Source organism: Hibiscus syriacus, unplaced genomic scaffold (genome assembly GCF_006381635.1).
Source record: "Hibiscus syriacus cultivar Baekdansim isolate YM2019G1 unplaced genomic scaffold, ASM638163v2 tig00110325_pilon, whole genome shotgun sequence".
In the NCBI taxonomy this organism is placed as follows: domain Eukaryota; kingdom Viridiplantae; phylum Streptophyta; class Magnoliopsida; order Malvales; family Malvaceae; genus Hibiscus; species Hibiscus syriacus.
This window is the reverse complement of record NW_024062683.1, coordinates 5,440-30,612: the sequence shown is the minus strand read 5'-3', so window position 1 is coordinate 30,612 and position 25,173 is coordinate 5,440. Positions and strand designations below refer to the sequence as shown.

Below are 25,173 nucleotides of genomic sequence, written 5' to 3'. Positions count from 1 at the left end.
TGACGCCTCTGAAACTGATTTGGTAAATGATTGTTTAGACATCCTTAAGGAAGGATGGGTGGTTGAAGTTCGGCACATCTGGCGTGAAGGAAACAAATGCGCCGATAAACTTGCGAATCTCGCACTTCTACAAAGAGATGATTCCGCTATTCTTAAGTTGCCTCCACCTGAAATTCAGGCATTGTTGGGAGCGGATAAGAACGAGGAGCACCAGCTGAGACACTAGTTTACTGCTTTGTTCAAGTGTACCCAAAAAAAATTATTAAAAAATAATTACTTGATAATATTTTATTAAAAAATTAACTATTCAATATATTTGAAAAAAATTAAGGTCATATTTATCAATAAAATAAAAGTAAGATTAAAAATATATAAATATTAAAGAGTTAAATTTGTCCTTAGGAGAAACTATTGGTCTAGTAATAAACTTTTACGTTAGTTTGTAACGCGGTAAAAAATGAATTTGCTGTAAAATGTTAAAAACCCTAAACCTCCATAACTGGGGGTAAAACGCTAAAATAAGGAACAAAGAATCCCTTTCATTTCTATGTTGTGCACTCTCTCTTCAATTGTCCGCCGTTATACTTGTTTTCATCAGCCAACTTTCTTCCTTCTCTCTAAGCCGTCCTCCACTCTTCTCCGACGCTTCTCCGCCTCTACCATGGCTGTTTCTCATCCCAAAGACGAGGCCTATCTCAACCAAGTTATCGAAAAGCGCATCAAAATATTTCAATCCCTTCAGTCTCAACAGCAATCTCATCTTGAGTCCCTTCCACACGACCCAATCAAGATCACGTTGCTTGATGGGTCAGTTAAGGAAGGGAAAAAATGGGTTTCGTCCCCTATGGATATTGCCCGAGGAATTTCCAAGGGTTTGGCTAACAATGCCTTGATCTCTTCGGTCAATGGGATTTTGTGGGATATGAATAGGCCTTTGGAAAGTGACTGTGAGCTTAAGATTTTCAATTTTGATACCGATGAAGGTCGTGATACCTTTTGGCACTCTAGTGCTCACATCCTTGGCGAGGTAAATTAATATTTTTTATCCTCTACTAAAATTTACTTCAATTTGGCTCTTAACTTTGAAAATTGATAAATTGATCTAATTGGATATATATTGTTGAACTTTCAAATCAGCATTTTAGCAATTTATATACTCAGAATTAGTGGGAAGAAAATAAGCAGTCAGCAAACTATATGCTACAGATCAGCAAAACTTAACTGCTCAAGTTCATGTGTTTACCAATAACTGGATTAAGTTGTCAGTTTCGGTAATGTAGGGGTACCATATTCTGATAATTAACTTCTCAGTTTTTTCGTTGAGGTTGAAAAAATTCATCATTAGATGTAATATCTTCTATTGTTCTATTTTGGGGGATTATTGGCTAATTTGTTTTGGTGGTTATGCAGTCCCTTGAGAGCATATATAGTTGTAAACTTTGCATTGGACCTTGTACCACAAGAGGAGAGGTAAGGTTATTTGGGCTTTGTTTATATTGAAAGGTGTTTCAGTGTAGATATTTCTCTTAAATGATCTTAGTGTTTATATCTGTGGCTTTGTATGTACGTTTTGATAACTCCCAATGTCTTTCAATCAGATTGCATGAGCAAACGCGTCTTCGTTGTAGGTATAAAGTATTATGCTTTGTGATAATTGGAAATACTGTGTTTAGCTTGTTATTTTATTATAGGATTTGAATTCACTTGATAAAGGCATTTTAAAATAATGTTATGTTTTTAATTGCTGTTTAATGTTTCATTCTTTTCATCTTGATCCCTAAGTAAGAATACCGAGGTATTTTGGTGTAAATTTTCCTTCTTACAAGATTGTATATGGTTTCACAGGGTTTCTATTATGATGCATTTTATGGCGATTTGGGCTTGAATGAGGACCACTTTAAGCAAATTGAAGCTGGGGCATTGAAAGCTGTTGCGGTATTGCTAACATTACTAAAATACCAACGTCATGATTTCACAGTTCTGATTGTTTTATTTATGATCACCGCCCATCTATATCTGATCACCTCCCATCTATATCCATACTCATTTGGTGTTTATACAATATTTTGCTATTCCATGCTCATTGTAACTCTATTCAAGTAGTCAACTCATACCTGTGTCGGATTTTTTTGAAGCTTGTGTCAAGGAAAAAAAAAGGAGTCGTGAGATCATATTATGTGATGTTGAACAGTGGATAATTTTTATGTTCATAGTGTTCCTATTTCATGAGATTTGTTTTAGAGGTAAAGCTGTTATTTCACTGTAGGCTCTTATTTCCTTTTGGTATCTTAATGCAGGAAAAACAACCTTTTGAACGCATTGAAGTTTCAAGGGAACAAGCACTTGAGTTGTTTGCTGAAAATAATTTTAAGGCAATTTGAGTGGTGTTGTATTGAATTTTTGTATCGACTGAAATGATTCTTTTCTTCCTATGAACTTTCCCATTGCACTAATTTCTGCAGTGCTAATTTTTACAATCAGGTTGAGATCATCAACGATTTGCCTGCAGACAAAACTATCACCGTATACAGATGTGGTCCCTTGGTTGATTTATGTCGTGGACCTCATATTCCCAATACTTCCTTTGTGAAGGCATTTGCATGCTTGAAGGTGACATGTTAAATTGATATGTGAAAGCTATATTTGGAGATGCATGAATTCCTGGTCAACAAAATTTCCTGGTTTACTCATTAATTGTGATCTTCAGGCTTCATCTGCTTACTGGAGGGGAAACAAAGATCGTGAGAGTTTACAAAGAGTTTATGGTATATCATATCCTGACCAGAAACGTTTGAAGGTGAGATCATATTTCTGTTTTGATTATGGCTGTCAGATTTATTATAGTATCAGTTATGTTTCTTCATTTTTTTTTATTTTAATTATTTGTGATTGTTGAAACAACTATATATGAGTATGATGCGTAAGGAAAATATTAATTTCTTTTATTATAATGCAAAGGATATCTAAATCCAGTATATTAGCAGAAATTACTTTAAGGCCGCTCCTTTTATTAGGTTTAATTTGTACATATGTAGACAAAGGCAGTGTGTTTAGGCAATTCATTACTATAAGAAGAGAAACTTTCTTGTTTCATAGTACATTAATTGTTTTTGCGTCATATTTTTTCTTCTAATGGAAGTTAAATGTTTTTCGTAGGAATATATCCAACGGATAGAAGAAGCAAAGAAATATGACCATAGATTGTTGGGTACAAAGCAGGAGCTGTTCTTTTGTCACCCCCTCAGGTACAGTATAACTTAATATGACCTGTAGTACTGTGCTAAAAAATGTTCGTGTTATTGATATTTGGCATCTTTGGTAACTTTCAGCCCTGGAAGTTGGTTTTTTCTTCCTCATGGCACTCGGATTTACAACAAATTAATGGAATTTATAAGAAATGAGTACAGGAAAAGAGGTTACGAAGAGGTTAAAAGTCTTCTCTCACTTCCTTTATTCTATATATTTATTTAAAACTTATGAAATTCCAATAATAAGTCATTGGAGTTGCATAATTTTGGCAGGTTAAGTCACCAAACATGTATAATATGAATCTTTGGGAAACATCTGGCCATGCTGCAAATTATAAAGAGAATATGTTTTTGTTTGAGGTGAGATGTTGTGTAACAGCAGAGAAACGTAACTTGTTTCTGTTGTTTTTGTTGTAGAGGTGAATCTTAACATTTATACAAACTTCCTGGAAATCTAATGTCATGTGGATATTTTATGCATTTAGTCTTCCTATGATGTTCTCTCTTTTTCGGGGTGGGGTGGGATATTTGGTTTCTGCTGCAGATTGAAAAACAAGAGTTTGGACTGAAACCTATGAATTGCCCAGGCCACTGTTTAATGTTTCAGCACAGGGTTCGTTCCTATAGAGGTCAGTTCATAGACATTTGTGTTTCTCCTAATTCTTTTCACCATGTTGCAAGAAAAACATTAGTACTGCTTAGAGTACTAGGCGGGGTGCTAACCCAAGTGTTAGACTGTTTATTGAGGAGAGCTTAAAGATGCTTCTCTTGGCTACACTTCTTAGTTTATTACGTTCTTTAGTTGCTTTAAACATGGACTTCCTTCTTTGGGTGCTTTGTAGGTTTCCTTTTTTTTATAAGAATTGAAGGCCTCATTAAAAACCCCCTTAATGATTAATGGGACTCGAAATGATTTCCTTAATTAGAGGAAGGAGGAAAAGAGTACCTTATACTTCATTAATAGGAAAAGATACATATACTTGGTGCATAAAATGATGAGAGTGAGTGAGTGAGAAAGGTCAAAAGTCCTCTGATAAGGAATGGACGGCGTTCGTGGATAATCTGAGTAAGAGAGTCTAGGAGAGTAGTAAGGGAACTCTTCCAACAGCAGGGTAGTGTTCTGAGCAATGTTTTTAAAACCGGACCGGACATTGAACCGGTGAAGGTACTGGTTCACTGGTTCAACCCGGATTTTATATAATTTTTTTTTTAATTTTACATAATATTTAAAGCAATATTAATATATATGTAACACTTTTTTTAAGTTTACAATATTAAAAGGTATAAAAATATCACAAGTCATAGCATATATAAATTAAAAACCATAAAATCAAGTGAAACAAAATGATTCAAATCAACTACAACATAATATTTAAGGTAAAACATATTAAATAATAAATATAATTATATAAACTATAATCAAAAAAATAAAATTGGGGCTTAAAAAAATCATAACAAATGATGTCGAATAATAGAGGTAATTTGACATTCAAAATCATGGAGTCTTTTGGTGAGCACAGAGCGAACTATTCTTTCGCTTCAATTGAGCTCAAATTTTAGGCTTCAAGCGAACTTCTAATTTTTTTTTTGAGTTCGAGCCTTTTCGAGTTCAAGTTTTAATATTATATTTCGAGTTCGAGTTGAACTTGATAATTTTTAGCTCGTGAGTTTTTGAGTCGAGTTGAGCTTACTTTTAAAGTTTTTGAGTTCAAGTCGAGCTCAGCAATACTCGAATTTGACTTGGCTCGTTGAATAAACGACGTTTATTTTTTTTTTTAAAGAAAAAAAGTGAACCGGCGGTTCAAACCGATTTTGCCGGTTTTCAGCCGGTTCACCCCGGTTCTATCAGTTTTCAGCCGGTTCTACCGGTTTTGTGAGGTAACTGGACCGGACAGGCCACCAGTTCACGGTCGGTCCGGTCCGGTTTTGATAACCATGGTTCTGAGGGTCTACATTCCGAGTGTTTTAAATAAACCAAATTATAGGAATCATACTTTTGCGTTTGTTCAGTTCGCAAAGGAGGAAGACTTGAAGAAGGCGATTGTGAATGTTAATGGAACATTGTTTGATGGGAAGAGATTATCTGTAGGGGCTGCAAAGTACCAGAGTTATCGGAATAGGAATGGTGATATTAGCAAATCAAAAGTGGAAGAAGAGAATTCCAACAAGGGCGAGGTAAGGAAAAGAAGAGAAGGAGCAGAATTTTCCTGTCGCCTGAGGGATGAAAGAACTTATAAGGATGCACTGGTCTGCAGTGGAAGGCAGGAGGTTGAACCGGGGATAAGTCATAATAGAGAGGGGCGTATGAGAATTGACTATGGGAAGAACGTGGGGGAGATGCACATACCCTCATATGAATCGGATTGGGTTAAAAGATCTTTAACGGGGATTATTAAACCACTTTTAGATTTGGAACTAGTTCAAAAGGGTCTGGCGAGTGATGGGATTACGGTAAAGATAACCAGCTGGGGATATGCTTGGAACTCATGCATTATAACCTTTAGTTCGGTTGAAGAATTAGAGGAGTTGTGGTTGAATAAAAAGGAGGAAATAACCTTACAATGGCAAGAATTTTATTGAGGGTGGAAAGTCCCTTTGATGTTCCAGAGGTGATCACTCTTGGATCTTATGGAAGATCATTCAAAGTAAGTATTAAGATTGGATCAGCAAGTGAGTATTCAAGTTCGTTTTTCAGTAATTTTCCGATGGAGGATTCCGATGAGGCATTTTCTGAAGAAATTAGGTCTGAGGAGGATGTAGACAGGTTGTTGTCAGATCATGGGGAAGGGGAGGCATGTGCAGCAAGGAAAAATCGTCTGTCAGTGGACAATTGGATTGAGCAGGGTGTGTTCAGTGGTTCTGGAGGAGTTAGTGAGAATAGACAGCTAGCAAGGCTTCCCTTAGATAGGAAAGGTATTAAATGTAGTCTGCCAGAAAGTCAAAAGGTTGGGAGTTTAAAAGTTGGTGAGTTTGCAGGTTTGGGAATTAGAAGTCAACATTATTCGGCTGATGGGTCTCAGGCCCATTCTGAAAACTCTGGGCAGTCTGGGTCAAAAGATTTTTCGGGTTTCATTTCTGGGCCAGCATATATAGTTAATAAGTTTGGGGATTTTGTGGAGAACCTTAATTTAGATGGAAAAAACAGGAAAACGTTTAAAGTATTGGAGAAGAGCCCAATTACAGAGAAGGTGGTTAATGCAGAAATAGAGGCTGAAGAAGAAAGTTTAAGGTTGGTTGAACCGGTTACAACTAATTTAGGAAACATCTCAAGGGGGAGACAGTTACACCGTTCTAGAAGAAAGGTCTCATCTGAGAGTGAGGTGCTGGAAACTAGAAGTTTGAGCAGTTGCAAAAGGGTCTATAGCAGGTCGAGGGATAGAAGATATTGGTATGGAGATTTGTTGAACTTTACGGATGAATAGGTGGCACCAAGGTTGGGCAGAGGAAGTTGGATGTGGACTCCAGCACTGCAAAACATATTTGTTTTTCAACAGAGCTCATTGCTGATGGGAGTCTTCTTCCTAGCTTTGTTAATGGTCTTGGGGGTGGGACCGTAGAGCGGGAGATTGAAGGTTACTGTTCTGAAGGTGAATGCTTAAGACCCAAATCTGGTTTGTTAATTAGAAGGAAGAGGAGAGCTAGAAGGATCCTGTTTCGAGAAGCTCTTGACCAAGTGAGCATTGATACAGCATCCTCCTCAGCTTTCTCGAGTTTATTGAAAGAAGCTGTAGAAACTTGGGAGGTTAGTAAGCTTTTGGGAGTATCTTTTAAGGAAGGGAAAGAAGCATTTTTGGAAAAAATCATAGCTCTAGAGAAAGGCTTGATTGGGATTAATCAAGGTTTGGTTGATTGAGGGTTTTGTTTGTACCTTGTTCCCTTTATGAAGATGTCAAAGTTAGTAATATGTTCATGGAATGTTAGGGGTCTGGGGAAAAATGAAAAAAAGAGGGCTGTTCAGAATTTAGTCACTAGCTTAAATCCTACTTTCCTTTGGTTACAAGAAACTAAGACTGAAAAATTTAAGAGGTCTTTCTTTAGGAGAAGTGGGATTAATAAGCTTAAAGGGGTTTTGGAATCTCCTTCAGTTGGATCAGCGGGGGGCCTGTTGTGTTGTTGGGATGACAATATCTTTGAGTTGGAGAGTCAGTTTATTAGTAGGAGATTTATAGCTACCTTTGGTAAATTCCGGAATAAAAACTTCAGTTGTGGTTTCATTAATGTATACGGTCCAGCAGTGGAGGAAGAGAAAGCTGGTTTTTTGAAGAATTAAGCAGTTTTCTTAGTGGACAGAATTTTCCCGTTTGTGTGGGAGGGGACTTCAATGTTTATTTACAAGAAAATGAGAAGATGGGCAGAGGCCAAAGTAGGAGCTCAATGGAGATCTTTAATGACTTCATTCTTCATACGGGCTTAATTGATCTTCCTATGAATGGGGAAGGTTCACTTGGTGTAATAACCAAGAGAATCCCACGTTTGTAAGATTAGATCGTTTTTGGTTGACAGTCAATTTCTAGCGTTATTTCCGGACATTTTACAGTCTCTTCTACCAAGATCTTGTCAGATCACAATGCCATAATTCTTGTGAATAAAGGAGTGGACTGGGGTCAAAAACCGTTTAGAATGTTCAACTATTTGATGGATGAGGAGGGTTTTGAGGATATGGTTATTGCTTCTATTCAGAGTTCTAAGAAAAGTCAGAAGAAGGCAGGTGCTTTTAGTCTTTTAAGGAGTGCCAAACATGCAATTAAAAAGTGGTCTGGAAACAGAGATAAGTATCCAGGAGACTTGATTTCTGAGTTAGATAAGAAAATTTCGAAGATAGAGGCTGATATTCAACAAAAGCAGGGTGCTGTCGATAGTGAGGTATTAACTGAGTTGAATAATTGTAGAGCAGAATTGTGGAAGCTGCACAAGATCCAAGAGCAGATTTGGTTTCAGTATTCGAGATCTAAATGGATTGAAGACGGGGATCGCAACACTAAATACTTCCATACCTGTGCTACGGTTAGGAAGAAGAGGAATGCACTGGTGGCACTTAATTTTAGAGGAGAAATAATTGAAGACCCAATTGCTATTAAGGACATTGTGAAGGATTATTTTTTTAAGATCTACAATAACCGATCTACTCTAGAAATTGATGAATTAAATCTGGATTTTTCCAGAATTTCTTTGGAGCAGAATCAGTTCTTAGAGCAGGAATTTTCAGAGGAGGAAGTTTGGGATGTTGTGAAGTCTTGTGGAAGTAACAAAGCTCCGGGTCCCGATGGCTTTAATATGGGTTTTTTCAAGAGGTTTTGGTAGGTCCTTAAGGAAGATATTATGATCTTCTTCAAGAAGTTTTACTTGGGGAAGGATTGGGAACATGGAATAAATCACACTTTCATCACTCTTATTCCGAAAATTTCAAACATTGGCGGTTTGGACGATTTTAGACCTATTAGCTTAGTTGGTGGTTTGTACAAGATCCTCTCTAAATGTCTGTCAAGGAGACTTAGGAGCTGCATTTCAGATTTGATCAGTCCATGTCAATTCGCTTTTATTCCCGGTCGACAAATCTTGGATTGTTCCCTTATAGCCAATGAAGGGATTGACTTTTGGAAGAAGAATGGTTTAAAAGGATGTGTTTTTAAAGCTGATTTCAAGAAGGCATATGATACTCTTGACTGGCCTATTTTGTTCAGAATTATGAAGGAAATGGGATTTGGTTCTAGATGGATAGGGTGGATTTCGAAGTGCATCACTTCAGCAACTGTTTCAGTCTTGGTGAATGGGGTCCCAACCGAGGAAATCCCAATGGCTAAGGGTCTTCGTCAAGGCTGTTCTTTGTCTCCGTTGTTGTTTAATATAGTTGGGGAACTATTGAATTTATTGATACTTAAAGCTGTTTCAGGGGGTCTCTTTTCGAGTTTGATGATTAGAAATGAGGAGAAGAATTTTAATTTAACACATCTACAATTTGCGGACGACCTTATAATATTCTGTGGTGCGTCGAAAAAACAGATCTTGAATGTGAAGAGGGTGCTTCGAGTGTTTGAGATTATTTCTGGACTTCAGTTGAACTTGAAGAAGTGCAAATTGTTTGGGGTGAATTTAAGGGAAGAGGAAATTAAGGATTGGGCAGCTACGATTGGATGTTCAGTGGGTTATTTTCCCTCTGAATATTTGGGACTCCCTCTTGGTCCACACAGGAACTCTAACATTCTGTGGGATCCAGTGGTTCAAAGCTTCAATAAGAGGTTAGCAGGCTGGAAAGGCTCTTCTTTGTCACTGGCGGGCAGGCTGGTTTTGATTAAATCAGTCCTATGTTCACTTCCTATATATTATTTGTCATTATTTAAGGTACCAGCTTCAGTATACAAGACCCTAAACTCTATTATGTCAAATTTTTTATGGGGTGGAGGAGGTGGGAGAAAGAAAATCCATTGGGTAAGCTGGTCCAGCGTTTGTAAACCAAAAATTGAAGGAGGCTTGGGAGTTCCTAATTTAAATACGATGAATAGGGCTTTATTGGAAAAGTGGGCTTGGAGGTTTGCTATTGAGAGGAAGGCGGTTTGGAGGGAAATGATTTGCACTAAATACAAATTGGATTCTTCATTGATGCAGCTTGATAGTAAGGTTTCTCCTAAATCTTCTTGGATATGGAGATCTTTGGTGAATAATCATTTTAAAGCTGATTCGATGGGCTGTAGTATCAGAAGCAATTATAGCTACAAAATTGGCAATGGGAGGAATATTCGGTTTTGGCAAGACAATTGGGCATTGGATCATCCTTTGAGGGTCATGTTCCCTAGACTATTCTCTATTGCAGTGAACAAAACTGGAAGATTATTTCAGTTTGGGGATTACAGTTCTGGGGGCTGGTTTTGGAACGTCCAGTTGAGAAGGGAGTTGAATGACTGAGAATTTGAACAATGGTCAAACTTGATGGTTGTTATTTCAGATTTTTCTGTTTCTACTGATGCGGTTGATGGACTGTTGTGGAAGGGGAATGGAGAAGGGGTTTTCAATGTTAAATCATGTGCCAATCTATATTATTCGGGTAGTTCTGATTTGGAGGAAGCTAATTTTTGGAAATCTATTGTTTGGAGGGGCCTGCTGCCTCCAAGAGTGGAGACTTTTCTTTGGCAAGTTATCTTAAAGAAGCTGGCAGTGAAGACAGCTCTGGTTAAGAGAGGTGTTCAGGGCATAAATGATTCTATGTGTCCTTTTTGTAATCTAGAAGAAGAGTCTTCATCTCATCTATTTTTTTCATGTTCGGTTGTTTGGCCAATATGGACTAAATTCATGGGTTATTGGAATTTTCAGTCTGTTTTTCATGAAGATGCAAAAAAATTCCTAGTAGCATGGACTAACTTAAAGACCAACTCTCTAATGTGGTCATTTATCCCTGGAGTGGTCTTATGGACAATATGGAAAACTAGGAATTATATAGTGTTTGAAGGAGGGAAGTTTGATCGAGCAGAAATATTCTATCTAGCTAGGTGCAGGCTTGCTTCATGGTTTCTAGCTAGGGAAACTCAGATTTCTATTTCCAAGGATGCTCTTATTGCTGATCCGTCCTTGGTGGATTCTAGCTCGTCTCATACTAATCGGATTTCAACTAAGGTTCCTTGGTCCCCTCCTCCAGAGGGTTTTATTAAACTTAATGTGGATGCGGCTACTTCTAGTGATTGGAAGAGGAGTGGTTTAGGTGGTGTTCTGAAAGATAGTTCTGGTTCGATTCTCGGCTCCTTCAAAGACCCTGCTGGTCCGGGACCTCCAACTTTGATGGAATTGAAAGCTATCCTAAAGGGGTTATTTTATTATGAATCTATTCGCCACAGATTTAAAGAGAGATTGATTATCGAGAGTGATAGTAAGGTGGCAATTGGTTGGGTCAAGGATGTTGGTTCTTGTCCTGTCGTTTATGTTCAAGTTGTTAAGGAAATTATTCAAAAGCTTAGTGTTTATGAAGGTCTTATTAGATGGGTTAGTAGAACAGCCAATATAGAGGCGGATGTTCTAGCTAAGGCTGGTATTGGTTGAGTATTATGTTCTGTTAAGGGCTGGTTCTTTTTGGCTTTTTATCTCTGGAGGGAGATTTGACATTGTATTACTTTGTAATGTTTTAAGATTAATGAATTCCCAGGGCACTCTTTTCCTCCTTCCGCTGATTAAGGAACTATTTTCAAGTTCCGTTAATCATGAAGGGGGTTTTTAGTGAGGCCTACTATTCCTATCAAAAAAAAGATTGAATTATGCTACTGTTTTCTGTGACAGAATTTACAGCAGGTCTGGTAAGAAAAAAAATAAGGTTGATTCCGACAAGGCTGTATCATCGATTGATTGTTTGGTAGAGAAAGAGGATGTTGAATCTACTTGGCATATTAGCAAAATGTTGGGGGTAACATTCAAAGGAGGGGAGGAAGCCTTTGCCAAGAAGTTTTCGGATTTGAATCCGAGCAGGGGAGCAGAGGGCGGGAATTAATCCTGCAACTCTGGATAAGGATTATAATATGCTGAAAATGATTGGGGTCTCATGTGTAACTTGGAATATCAGGGGATTAGGTAGGAAGGAAAAGGCAAGGACTGTTAGGAAGGTTGTAAGCAATAGGAAACCTTCTTTTCTCTTTTTGCAAGAAACTAAATTGGAGCTGGTTAAACCATCATTGAAAAGGATGTTAGGGGGTAAGTATCTTGGAGGTTATGCTGTGTTGCCTTCAGAAGGAGCATCCGGAGGAATTCTAAGTTTTTGGGATGATAATTAGTTCTTGGCACAGATGCAGAAAATTACATTCAGGTTTGTGGCGATTAAAGGTACTATCAAGGAGTTAAATGAGGTCTGCTGCTTTATAAATGTGTATGGTCCTACAACAGATTCGGAAAAAGAGGCTTTTTTGGAGGAATTGTTAAGTTTCATCAGTACACTGGACTGTCCCGTCTGTGTAGGAGGTGATTTCAATGCGCATTTGACACAAGATGTGAAGATTGGGAAATCACAGGATTCGACATCATTAAGGCTATTCAGGGATTTTGTTTTTCAAGCAAATTTAGTGGATTTACCTATTGTTGGAGGGAGTTTTACATGGTGTAATAATAGGGAAGTTCCTACGTTTGTGAGACTGGATCGATTTTTAGTTACAAACAATTTCTTAAGGTTATTCCTAGACATTGTACAGGTACTGTTACCAAAATCACTATCGGATCACAATGCAGTTGATTTGGAATCGAGTAAGATAAATTGGGGTCCAAAGCCCTTCAGACATTTTAATTACATAATGGATGAGGTGGGTTTTAAAGATACAGTTGAAAGAAAGATTGAAGAGTTGAAGAAAGGGGAAAGTAAGGGCATTGAAGTCTTAATTAAAGAATCAAAAGAAGTGATCAGAACGTGGTCTAATAACAGCAGATTGCAATTGTCGAGATTGATAGAGAACCTGGAAAATTCTATTTCAGACAGGGAAGCATTATTACAACAAGGGAATCCAATGGTTTCGATGGTGGACATTGCAAAAGATAAGAATGAGCTATGGTCTTTGTATAAAAAAGATGAATTAATTTGGTACCAAAAATCAAGGGCGAATTGGATTCAGAATGGTGATCGGAACTCTAGATATTTCCACCAGTGTGCAGCAAATAGAGGGAGAGTCAATGCATTAAAAACTTTGGATGTCAGCGGTATTTTGTTATCGGATCCGAAACAGATAAAATTTTTCATTTAAGAATATTTAAGGGATATCTATAACTTGCAACCTACAGTGGAGGTGGAGCATTTGGATTTGAACTTTAAACGGCTTTCTGAGAATGAAGCTGCTCTTTTTGAAAGAAACTTCTTGGAAGAAGAGATTTGGGAGGCAATTGCGTCTTCGGACAGTAATAAGGCACCGGGATCGGATGGATTGAACATGGGGTTTTTTAAGAAATTTTGGTCAGTTTTGAAGGATGACATTCTGAAGTTTTTCAAGGGTTTCTATGATGGGAAAAAGTTAGGGAGAGGTGTGAATCATTCCTTTATCACACTTATTCCGAAGAAGCCGAATCCAGTTCATATTGATGAGTATAGACCCATTAGTTTGGTTGGTGGTTTGTACAAAATTTTATCCAAGGTCCTATCAAGAAGGTTGAGGATGTGTGTAGATGTGTTAATTGGCCCTTCACAGTTTGCTTTCATCCCAGGAAGACATATATGCGACTGTTCATTCTTGGCTAATGAAGGTATTGATTATTGGAGGAGGAAAGGGAGGAAAGGAATTGTGTTCAAAGTGGATTTTAGGAAAGCATATGATACTGTGGAATGGGATATCTTGATCAAAATAATGAAGTTTATGGGGTTTGGAGAAAGATGGCGGACTTGGATAGTAGAGTTCTTAACTTCTACTTCAATTTCAATTCTTGTGAATGGTTCTCCAACAGACAACAGTTTCAACATTTCTCGTGGACTACGCCAAGGATGTTCCTTATCTCCACTTCCTTTTAATCTTGTGGGAGAATTTCTAAACCTTTTGCTTTCTAAAGCAGCCGATTGGGGTTGTTTGATGGTTTTCAGATAGGCCGAGAAACTTCATCTTTTACGCTTTCTCACTTACAATTCGCTGATGATTTGATAATTTTCTGCAGAGCCTCAGAAGGTCCATTGAAGAATATTAAGAGGGTTTTGGTTGTCTTTGAATTGTGTACAGGTTTGAAGCTAAATCTATTGAAAAGCAAGATTTTTGGGATTAATATAGAAGATCAAAGAGTTGAGGATTGGGCAAATTCTATTGGGTGTATTCGTGGTGAATTTCTGACGGATTATCTGGGGCTTCCTTTGGGCGCAATGTGCAATTATGTATCCCTGTGGGAACCGATAGTGAATAAATTTTATTAAAAGCTTGCAGGGTGGAAAATAGGGTCGTTATCGCTTGCGGGAAGAGCTGTTCTTGTAAAATTGGTCTTGGATACACTCCCAAATTTTTACATGTCTTTTTTTAAAATGCCTGTGGGTATTCGGAAAAAGCTGGAATCTATCATGGCCAATTTTTTGTGGGGGACAACAGTACAGAAGAAAAGGATCCACTGGGTTAATTGGTCGCTAGTATGCAAAAAGAAAGAATTTGGGGGTTTGGGTATCTCAGATTTAAAACTGCGGAATAGGGCTCTATTTGGAAAATGGGTTTCCAAGTTTGGGACTGAGAAGGATTCTTGGTGGAAGAAGATTTTATGTTGCAAATATAATGTTGATAGGAAATCTATTGTTTTGAACAAGGAATTGCCTTCCAATGCTTCTTGGATTTGGAAAGGAGTCATCAATAATTATTGGTCGAATGACACCGTCGGGTTATGCTTTTGTAATCACCATATTTTACAGGTGGGAAAGGGAGATTCAATTAGATTTTTGCTTGATAGTTAGTTAAGCAACATCCCTTTGAAGAACAAATTTTCCAGGATGTTTGCTTTGTCGGTTAAAAAAGATGGGTTCATTGCAGAATTTAAAAATGTTAGCAATGGGAGGTGGATTTGGAACATTCATTTGAGGAGAAATTTGATGTATAGTGAAATTGATCAATGGATTGAACTGATGTCGTTGTTGGATTCATTTCAGCCTGGATTAGAGACTAAAGACTGTTTCATTTGGAAAGGAAATGGTGAGGGTGTGTTTTCGGTTAAGTCATGCAGTAGCCTAATTTCCAACTTGTCCGAACCAGATTTGTCATGGTCAAAGATTGTTTGGAGTGGGTTATTACCTCCCAAAGTTGAGGTTTTTCTTTGGCAGGTGGTACATCAGAAGCTGGCTGTTAAGACTACTTTATTGAGTAGGGGTGTCCAAGGAATTGAAGATTCTCTATGCACGTTTTGTGGTTTGGAGCAGGAGTCGGTTAATCATTTGCTATTTTCGTGTCAAACTGTGTGAGAAATTTGGGTGTGCATCCTTCGAGTGTGGAATTTATTTTCTGTTTTACCAGATAATCCTAAAGGTTTTCTGCTATCATGGTTTGAGTTAAATCCAAATTCTGATATTTGGAAACTTATTCCGGGTGCTGTTTTGTGGACTGTTTGGAAGTGCAGGAATCATATTGTGTTTGAGAATGGCAGACTGGATAAGGCTAATCTTTTCTTCTTGGTTAAGTATAGGGTGGCTTCTTGGTTCTTGGCTAAATTCAATGATCTCAATATCCAAGTAGACTGTCTGGTAGGTGATTTAACCTTGGCAGATTATAACCGTGCCCCTCCAAAATTGGGAATGAATAAGCCAAAGCGGTGTCCACCACCTACGGGTTTCTTTAAAATGAATGTGGATGGGGCTGTAAATTTTGATTGGAGGTGTAGTGGTATTGGGGGTGTACTCCGGGTTGCTGAAAATAATAGGTTGAGTTCTTTCTCAAAAGCGACTGGTCCAGGCCCCCCCGATCCTAGCAGAGATTCTAGTGATCCAAGAAGGCTTAAACTTGTTTATTAATTCAGAGTGGAGGGATAAGGGGAGTCTGATTTTAGAGAGTGATTCATCTACTGCTTTAAAGTGGATAAATAACCCGCAGACTAGTCCGATTCACTATGCTGATTTGGTTAGAGCTATTCAGAAGACTATGTTGCAATTCAATGTTATATCTACCCTGGTTAAGAGATGTACTAATGATGAAGCTGATGGTTTAGCAAAATCTGGTATAGGATAGTGTGAGGAGTCGTTTTTGTTTTGGTTATTTAGGAGTCCTGTTATGGGTGTTTGTACGGGGACCTATGTACTTTATCTATTCTGTTTCTGGTTGTAATCCTAATTTCTGGTAATAAAATTTAGGCACTCTTTTCCTCCTTCCTATGACTGTTGAGTTTTTCGGAGCTTGATGGTTATGAAGGGGCTTTTTAATGAGGCCACATTCTTATAAAAAAAAATAGGAAAAGATACAAGATTTAAAACAACAGAATAAAACCCTTACAAAGAACTCGAAGACCCAAAATAAAATACCCCTAAAAACTCCACTGTAATTAGCCTATTGCAGCCTTAGCTAGCGCATCTGCCTCCATATTGGCTGTCCTAGCAACCCATCTAATTACACCCTCCAATTCTTTCAGCCTATCAGCTATATCCCTGACTATTAAGACATACAAATCAGAACAAATAACACCATTCTTAACCCAATCCACTACCATTTTACAATCAGTTTCAATAATCAACCGACCCTTAATACTTCCTTTCAATGAATTAAAAAAAGATAATCCCTTCTGAATAGCCTTTAGCTCCATCATAGTAGGTGGACCCGGACCTGAAGCCTCCTTGAAAGAACCTAAAAACAGTCCTGCATCATCTCTTAGAATACCAGCAATTCCACTTCTCCACCATCTGTGGATGTTGATCCAACATTTCTTTACTCCCTTTTCTTTCATACTCTGCAATGAGTTATAGATTTTAGTGAGCAAATAATTGCTAATTATATTTTTTTTCTGAAATGGTCTTTAGCTTGATTATGTTTTCATTTGTTTTACTCCACATTTTTTTGCTCTGCCCTAGTTCTTTTTGAGCTGTAATAAAGTGTTGCTATGTGGCTAAATACTTAGACAGAGTTTATTACTCTTTCTTGTTTAGCCCTATGATGTAAATTGTCAATGTTTTTATAATGATTAATAATTCTTGCAGAACTACCTCTTCGCCTGGCTGATTTTGGTGTCTTGCATCGTAATGAGGCTAGTGGGGCACTGACTGGGTTGACTCGTGTCAGGAGGTTTCAGCAGGTACCTGTTGTTAGATGTAAACTTTCAAGATTGTGATCCTTGCTTGCTCTCCGTATCTTTCTTTTGGCTTAACATCAAATACCAATTTTGGTGTATCGTGATTTATTTCTATGTGAAAAGTTGCTTGATGGTTTTTGGACTTGATTTTAAACAATTCTATTCAGATCTTATACATTTTGATTTGCTAAGTCATGCTAGTTAAAATCATCTCTGGCAACCTCGTGAACACTTTTGGGTGAAAGTGAAAGGTGGAATGGCAGATCATCTTCTAATTCCCTCCTTTCTTTGACATTACTCATATTTTTTCAGGATGATGCTCACATTTTCTGCAGGGAATCCCAGGTGAGGTTAGCTTAAATTGTTACATGCAAAATTCTGGAACATTTTAGCTCCCTGTTTCCTTTATAATTTATGTGTTACCTTTATTTTTTTAATTTTTTTCCCAGATAAAAGAAGAAGTTAAAGGCGTCCTGGAGTTCATTGATCATGCTTACACTGTTTTTGGATTTACTTATGACCTAAAACTATCCACGGTATGAGAAGCGCCATTCACTTATTTTTAGGGATCGGCAGTATTTTTCTTTGATAACCAAGTGCATTTTGCAGGGAGCATAGGATGACGAATTGTTTTTGTCTATAATTCTTGAGATGCCATGCAAATAAAAATATGGTTTCTTGAATTTGAATTATCTTCTTTTTCAAAGTTTGTTGGTTAAAATGGCTTTGGATGATCTAATGTATCTACTTCCACCATGATTATTTCTTATTGTTATATATTAGAAGACTTGAAGACTAGTTATTTATGTGTGTACTCATTCATGGATTGAACTCTAGATGCAATTTTTATTTTGTATTACAAATATTTGAACTGCAGAGGCCAGAGAAATACCTTGGCGATTTGGAAACTTGGGACAGAGCTGAAGCTGCTCTTACAGAAGCATTGAACCAATCAGGGAAGCCATGGCAGGTCAATTTTCTATTTAACACCTTAAATCAACAACTTGGGTTCTTCACTGTACAGGTTGTTTCGGAATTAAGTGTGTAGGTAATAAATGAGAATTTGCTTCAGCTTGCAACCACCTTAATCCGGCCTATATTGGTATATGAAATGTGGTATGACTATGCAATCTAAACACATGTAGAACTTTGTCAAGTTTTTAGCCTCAATGAGTTATTGCCAAGTCAAAATATTAGTTCAAGCTTATGGTTCAATAGGATTTGAAATTTTGACAAGTTGCTTAACTTTAATGTTGTGTGCCAGAAAAAAAGTGGTGACCATACCAAGTGAGTTTGGTGTGTTGCTCAAAATCTCTTTTCTTGTATTTGGCACCTTTTGGTTCAGTTTGTTGTGCTTTATTTTCTCTATTTTGTATTGAGGACTAGTCTTTGTTGCTGTCTGTTCTATTGAGTTTCTTTCTATTTGTTTATATCTAAGTGTTATGATGGTACAGATAAATGAAGGAGATGGGCTTTCTATGGTCCGAAGATAGATATTAGCGTATCTGATGCATTGAATAGGAAATTCCAATGTGCAACATTGCAGGTTGGTGATCTTCAATTTTGCTTCATTTTTCTTATTTTTCTCTACTCTCTAATTTTTTGTCTTATGATAATTATCACACATTAGCTGGTGCCCTTTGTTTCAGCTTGACTTCCAGCTCCCTGAGCGCTTCAAGTGGAGTACTCAGCTGAGGATGAAGCCAAGAGGGAGAAACCTGTTATGATACACAGAGCTATCCTGGGATCTGTTGAGCGCATGTTTGCTATATTGTTGGAGCACTACAAGGGCAAATGGCCCTTCTGGCTTAGTCCCCGTCAAGCAATTGTTTGCCCTGTGTCAGACAAGTCCCAGAAATATGCCATAGAGGTAATTTGATCAGGCAGTGGCTCCTTGTCTTGTTTGCAGACCTCTTCTTTTTGGGGGAAAATTCAGTCAACTTTCAACCTCTATATATAATCTCTGCATATGCTATCTGATATTATCTATTTGCTCTGCATTCTGACTTGATTTTCCCTTGCTGGACAAGAAATTATTTCTCATATGGCTGCATGCTCCTTGTTTAAAAATAAACTTGGCATGGTAAATCATTTATCTCCCTCATTTAGCAATTTTAAAACATCAAGTTGTTAGCCATAAAGTGTTTCTATATGGTGTCCTGCGTGTTATTTTGTTATCTTTTTTATGTGCAACTTTATTCATTTATTGACTCATGAGGCTATTCATATGGTGTTCTGGAGTTCCTATGAATGTGCCAAAATAGACTGTTTATTATGTGCTTGTGGAAGATTTTTGAGAACAACGCCACCATATATTTGGATGGAAACTATTGAAAGCAAGACTTGCATTTTTCCCTTCAATATCTTATGAAGTATATGGCACAGTAGGATTCATTGAATCTATTGTTGATGAGTTGATTGTTTGGTGCGGCATCAATCAATTTGAAGGGCAAAAATAGTATGTCTTTTGTAACTTTAATATGCTAATGTCATCTCTTATTTCATTTTTCGTAGGTTCGGGATCAGATTCATGAGGCTGGTTATTATGTAGACGTTGATATGACAGATCGAACAATCCAGAAAAAGGTGCAACCACTTACGTCTTCAATCACTGCTGATTTTATTATTACATTATCCTCCTGATTTTGTCTTTTGATGAAGTTATCAACTTTTTCACTTGTTTCTCATTTTTCTACGCAGGTACGAGAAGCTCAGCTGGCACAGTACAACTTTATATTGGTTGTGGGAGAAGTGGAAGTGAACACTAACCAGGTTTGTGCATTGAATTGCTGGTGATTGTAATTCTTAAGTTAAAAGAGAGGCAGCTAATTGTATGGTATTTACTTTAAAAATGGATTCAGGTGTGTGTACGGGTGAGGGATAAGGCAGAACACAAAACAATGAGCATAGAAGCACTTCTCCAACACTTGCAGGCAGAAGCTGCTGCCTTCCATTAAGGATTTTACATTGTTTTTGGTTCTCTCTCATTGGTGTCCCTAATCAATACAACTGTTTCTTCTTTAAGTATTTTGAATTGTACTCTGCATATAGTAGTAACAAATTGTTTGAAGGGAAATTACTGTCAACTTTGTTCTTCTTTCACTGCATTTCCAGTGGGATCTCTGACTCTTTTTTTTCTTCTTCTCTGAACTCATTATTTGTTATTGAGCAAGAAGTTGGCTACACTTTTCTCTTGGGCTGAATTTGATTGAGCAGGCCAGTGGGGAAGCACCGAATGGTATTCTTGAAATGCAATATAGCTCCTTGAAAGAAGCGGCAGCACAGGATTTTCATTAACGTCTTCAACTAATGTCTGCAAATGATGCTTAAAAACTGATAAAATTAACTTCAATTTCCTCAAATACCTTCACTCTTCTCCCGAGAAGATGATGCCGCAACGACCATGGCTAACGGCTTCAACATGGGAATAAACACAGGTCCTGGTTTCCTAACCATATAGAATCATAATTCATTTAATTACATAAAATCACCTTTCCCTAATCACGCATATTACTTGAAAATCTTAATACAGCCAAACCTTGAAAGATTGTTTCATGATCCTTGGCCTCTAGGAAAGAAATGTTAAGCTCTCCTGTTCATGTTTGAATTAATCAAAGAGAAAATCGCCTCAGTGACCAAAAATGCCTTATAATATACGATTTTAACCAACTTTTTTTGGATTTGCCAAAATGACCAACAAAATCGCAACGCGAAATAAAAATCGCAACGCGATCCCCAGAATCGCAAATCAGTTTCCAAAATCGCAACGCGATTCTTGACAATCGCAATGCGATAGTACAAATTCGCATTGCGATTTTCAAGAATCGCAACGCGAATATGAAAATTGCAACGCGAACACATAAATCGCAACGCGTATCCGTAAATCGCAACGTGTATCCGTAAATCGCAACGCGTATCCGTAAATCGCAATGCGTATCCGTATATCGCAACGCGTATCTGTAAATCGCAACGATAATCAGTAAATCGCAATGCGTATCCGTAAATCGCAACGCGATTTTTAAAGCGCCATTATAATCGCTACGCGTATTTTATTTTCAAATTACAAAAACGAATATTAAGACAAAATCCCGTAATCGCAACTCATAACCTAAAACCTAAAATCACAACTCAGTCCCATCTCCATCTCTCACTCTCTACGGCGAAATCCGTCCCCATCTCCGAAGATTTCCGTCCCCATCTCCGGCGAATCCCTCACAACCATTCACGGTCAGAAATCCCTCACAATATTCAGAAATGGAAAATCAACCTCCGAGGGTTAGTTTTTTAATTATTTTTATTTTGAAATTTTGCATTATTGTAGGTTTTTTATATTGAAACTGATGATATGTTTACTGGTCATTCAATAATAGATTAACCATTTCACTTAGATTTCATTTCGCGTTACGATTCTCTCGTTGCGATTTTCATTTCGCGTTGCTATTCTCTCGTTGCGATTTTCAAGTTAGTATTTGTCTTTGTCTTTGTTCTGTCTTTTGGTTGAAGTAATGCAATCCATTCAAGTTTCAATTTGCAGAAGAGTCGCAACGAGATAATGAAAATCGCAACGTGAAAATGACTATCTGCAACGAGAAAAATGAAAATCGCAACGCGAAATGAAAATCGCAACGAGAGAATCGCAACGCGAAACCAAAATCGCATTGCGATTTTCATTTCGCGTTGCGATTCTCTCGTTGCGATTTTCATTTCTCTCGTTGCGACAGTCATTCTCTCGTTGCGATTTTCATTTCAACCAAAAGACAAAACAGTGTTGCAAATTTTAGTTTCAAGAATAAACTACTACTTTTTATGTTTATTGTTTTTGGTATATCTTCACAGTGTAGTTTTTGGTATATCTAACTTGGTATGTTTATTGTTTTTGTAGAAATTTTTTTCGGCTTCATTGACATTAAGGAATAAAGTTAGCCTAGCCACTACAATTGCTTCGAAGCTTTCACCTGCACAAAGACAATTGTTTGAGGAAACCTGCTTCGGGCCATGGCTGAGAGTACAGCATCCGGGTGGAGATGCTAATTTGACCCATTTGTAGCTTCAGACCATGACATCAAATCTACCCGACAGTATACAACGTGGTGAGGAAGAGATATGGTTTCATTTTCCACCAGCGTATACTTGTTTTGGGCGGAAGGAGTTCTGCTTAATCACTGGTCTACGATTCGGACACGATGATGTAGGCCGGTATACTCGTAATAACGCCCGCCCATCATGGTTATCCCGGGTGTTTCCGGATGAGTCAATGGAGAAGCCGAACCTACACGTCGACGACCTGAAGAAATTGTTTAATAAGAAAGCTGGTTTCACTCGGATGGATGACGTCGATGTTGTCCGAGTATGCCTTCTACTACTTGTGTATGCCGGCTTTTTAGGCAGAGAGGCCAGACAACCTATTCCTCGGGAGCTAATAATATTGGTAGAGGACCTGAATGCATGGAATCTGTTTCCGTGGGGTTCGTATATATGGAAAGCTACCTGGACTAAGTTTTCTACTGCCTTTGATGACCGCAAAAGTTTGCGTGGCGATGGGTCGAAATACACTTTGTCAGGCTTTGTTTGGGCCTTTAAGGTAAGAATTTCTATATAATGTTTCTAAAATTATAATTAATTATTTAACAATTACTAATTTTGTTATTATATTGTTTGTAGATTTGGATATTCGAGGCTTTCCCCAGCATGCGTACATATGCAATAAAAACGTCAAATGATATTCCCAGGGCTATTTCCTGGAAGAGGAAAAATCTGTTGGATTGGGAAGACTTAATACCATATGCGACAATAAATAATGTAAGTTAACACAAATACTTTCATATAATATAAACAAGTTATAGTAGACGTTTAACTTTGTTTGAGTTTTTATATTGTTAGGAGGCCAACATTCCATTACAAAGACTGACACCCACGGAGGAAGAGCTTGCCACTGATTGGTGGCAAGCTAGTCAGAGTTTTTTTGATGGCACGGATGATGAGCATCATCCACTTCCTCCAATTCGAGAGCCATCACCTCACCCAGAGCCATCACCCGATCGACCCGACTATACACCTCTAGAACGAGAGCCATCACCTATCCCGTCACATCATCGAGCCTCTTCTCCACCATCACCTCATGATAGGCGACCGGTAAAGAGGCCACGACATTTATCTCCTTGTTCTCCACCTCCACGGGATGAGTTACGTGATGAGGTCAATGCCTTGCGTGAGGAGATCGGTACTCTACGCGATAACGATGGTGCATGGCGTGTGGAGGTGTCAACTTTACGTGGTGAGGTTGCCGCTCTACGTGAGATGATAGTTCGTTGCAGAATGAGGTTCATACTCTACGCAACGAGGTAAGTTTAAGATTTTCCATATTTAACTTAATGATAAATTTACTCGTAATTTCACTTAGATTAGCCATTTCACTTAGATTGCTTAGTAAATTTATTCGGTTGCTGCCAATTCTGCTAAACTGTGTATTCTTTAACACTGTGAAATAGTCTTTGTCTTTGTTTTGTCTTTTGGTTGAAAGTAAATTTGTTCGGTTGCTGCCAATTCTGCTAAACTGTGTATTCTTTAACACTGTGAAATAGTATTTGTCTTTGTTTTGTCTTTTGGTTGAAAGTAAATTGTTCGGTTGCTACCAATTCTGCTAAACTGTGTATTCTTTAACACTGTGAAATAGTATTTGTCTTTGTTTTGTCTTTTGGTTGAAAGTAAATTTGTTCGGTTGCTGCCAATTCTGCTAAACTAATACCCTGAAGTCAGTATTTGTCTTTGTTTTGTCTATTGGTTGAAGTAATGCAATCCATTCAAGTTTCAATTTGCAGAAGAAGAAATAGTTTACTTTCGCAACACGAAACATAAAATCGCAACGAGAGAATCGCAACGCGAAATGAAAATCGCAACGACAGAATCGCAACGCGAAACCAAAATCGCAACGACAAAATCGCAACGCGAAACCAAAATCGCATTGCGATTTTCATTTCGCGTTGCGATTCTCTCGTTGCGATTTTCATTTCGCATTGCGATTCTGTCGTTGCGATTTTCATTTCGCGTTGCGATTTTGGTTTCTCGTTGCGATTCTCATTTCACGTTGCGATTTTAAGTTTCGTGTTGCGAAAGTAAACTATTTCTTCTTATGCAAATTGAAACTTGAATGGATTGCATTACTTCAACCAATAGACAAACAAAGACAAATACTAACTTCAGGTATTAGTTTGAAACATATTTTCTTTGTTATCTGATTCATTTTGTGAACTATGATAGAATAATGACTTGGGTGAATACAATGCAAGTTTGAAACATATTTGTCTTTGTTTTCACTGTTTAAATATCATGTCTGTTTATTTACTGATTTTTGTATTAATTATTTAGCGGCCCGATAGAGTGGATGCTTTACGTCGGTTATGCTTGCACGACGGAGTTCACGCATCAGACAGCGTGCACGTGCTATTAAGTCTCCGTACACCCCAATAGTGCGAAGACACCGCAAGAAGAAGCCCGACTCGCCTGTCATCCCTCAAGAGTCCACTCCTATCGTTGAAGAGGCCCCCCTATCATTCCTCGAGAGTCCCCTCCCACCGTTCAAGAGGCCACTGTCATCATTGAAGAGGTCCCTCCCACCATTCAGAGCCCGATTCACATGGCGTCATATGTAGGCTTCTTGAGAAACCCTCTGACGTGCCGACATGATGGATTCAAGTTGGCTCTCGTATGGTTACCGGCCAGTACCATACCGGTATCTGAAGAGGAGAGGGAAGAACTACCGGACACAATTCTGGATAACACCCTTTGGGCTAAGACCACAGTTGATTTTTATCTACATGAGCTGAGCCAGGGGTGTTTCACTGACATATGCAAGCTCACCGATGATATCTATTTGTTGCTTGATCGGTCTTGGTGGGGCGTATTATTAGGGGTCGAAGACAATAGCTATTTCGATGGGGGGTAAGTCTTATATTTTTCTTATATTTCAATTTGATTAATTTTTTTTTAAATTTATGTAGTCACTAATATATGTCTTTTTTGTAAAACGCATATCGATGCGTGGGTGACACGTCTTCTAATAATAAGAAAACTTAAGAAAAATAAAAATATACGATATACAATTATGCCGACTCTTTTAACGCCGTTCACTTAAAGAATGCACGAGATGAATCATTTGATTTGGGCAATGGACAAGCTAACTTTATCCTGCATGGTGGGAGGTCGATAAGGTTAGTATTTATTTTAGATTGAGTTTAAAGGTTTTATG

General features: G+C 37.9%; 1 protein-coding gene across 1 annotated transcript; it reads left to right on the top strand.

Moving 5' to 3' along the window:
• Nucleotides 1-515: 515 nt before the first annotated feature.
• Nucleotides 516-20,012, top strand: LOC120117961 (threonine--tRNA ligase, mitochondrial 1-like). Its single transcript, XM_039138110.1, is given in 22 exon segments — nucleotides 516-1,027; nucleotides 1,411-1,470; nucleotides 1,846-1,935; nucleotides 2,298-2,372; nucleotides 2,482-2,610; nucleotides 2,708-2,797; nucleotides 3,157-3,245; nucleotides 3,330-3,426; nucleotides 3,522-3,608; nucleotides 3,793-3,877; nucleotides 16,837-16,931; nucleotides 17,241-17,273; nucleotides 17,378-17,464; nucleotides 17,806-17,898; nucleotides 18,383-18,398; nucleotides 18,401-18,474; nucleotides 18,578-18,602; nucleotides 18,605-18,798; nucleotides 19,443-19,514; nucleotides 19,629-19,700; nucleotides 19,790-19,892; nucleotides 19,969-20,012. Coding segments are annotated over 21 exon segments (2,139 nt in total). The 5' UTR covers nucleotides 516-547; the 3' UTR covers nucleotides 19,886-19,892; nucleotides 19,969-20,012.
• Nucleotides 20,013-25,173: the final 5,161 nt, after the last annotated feature.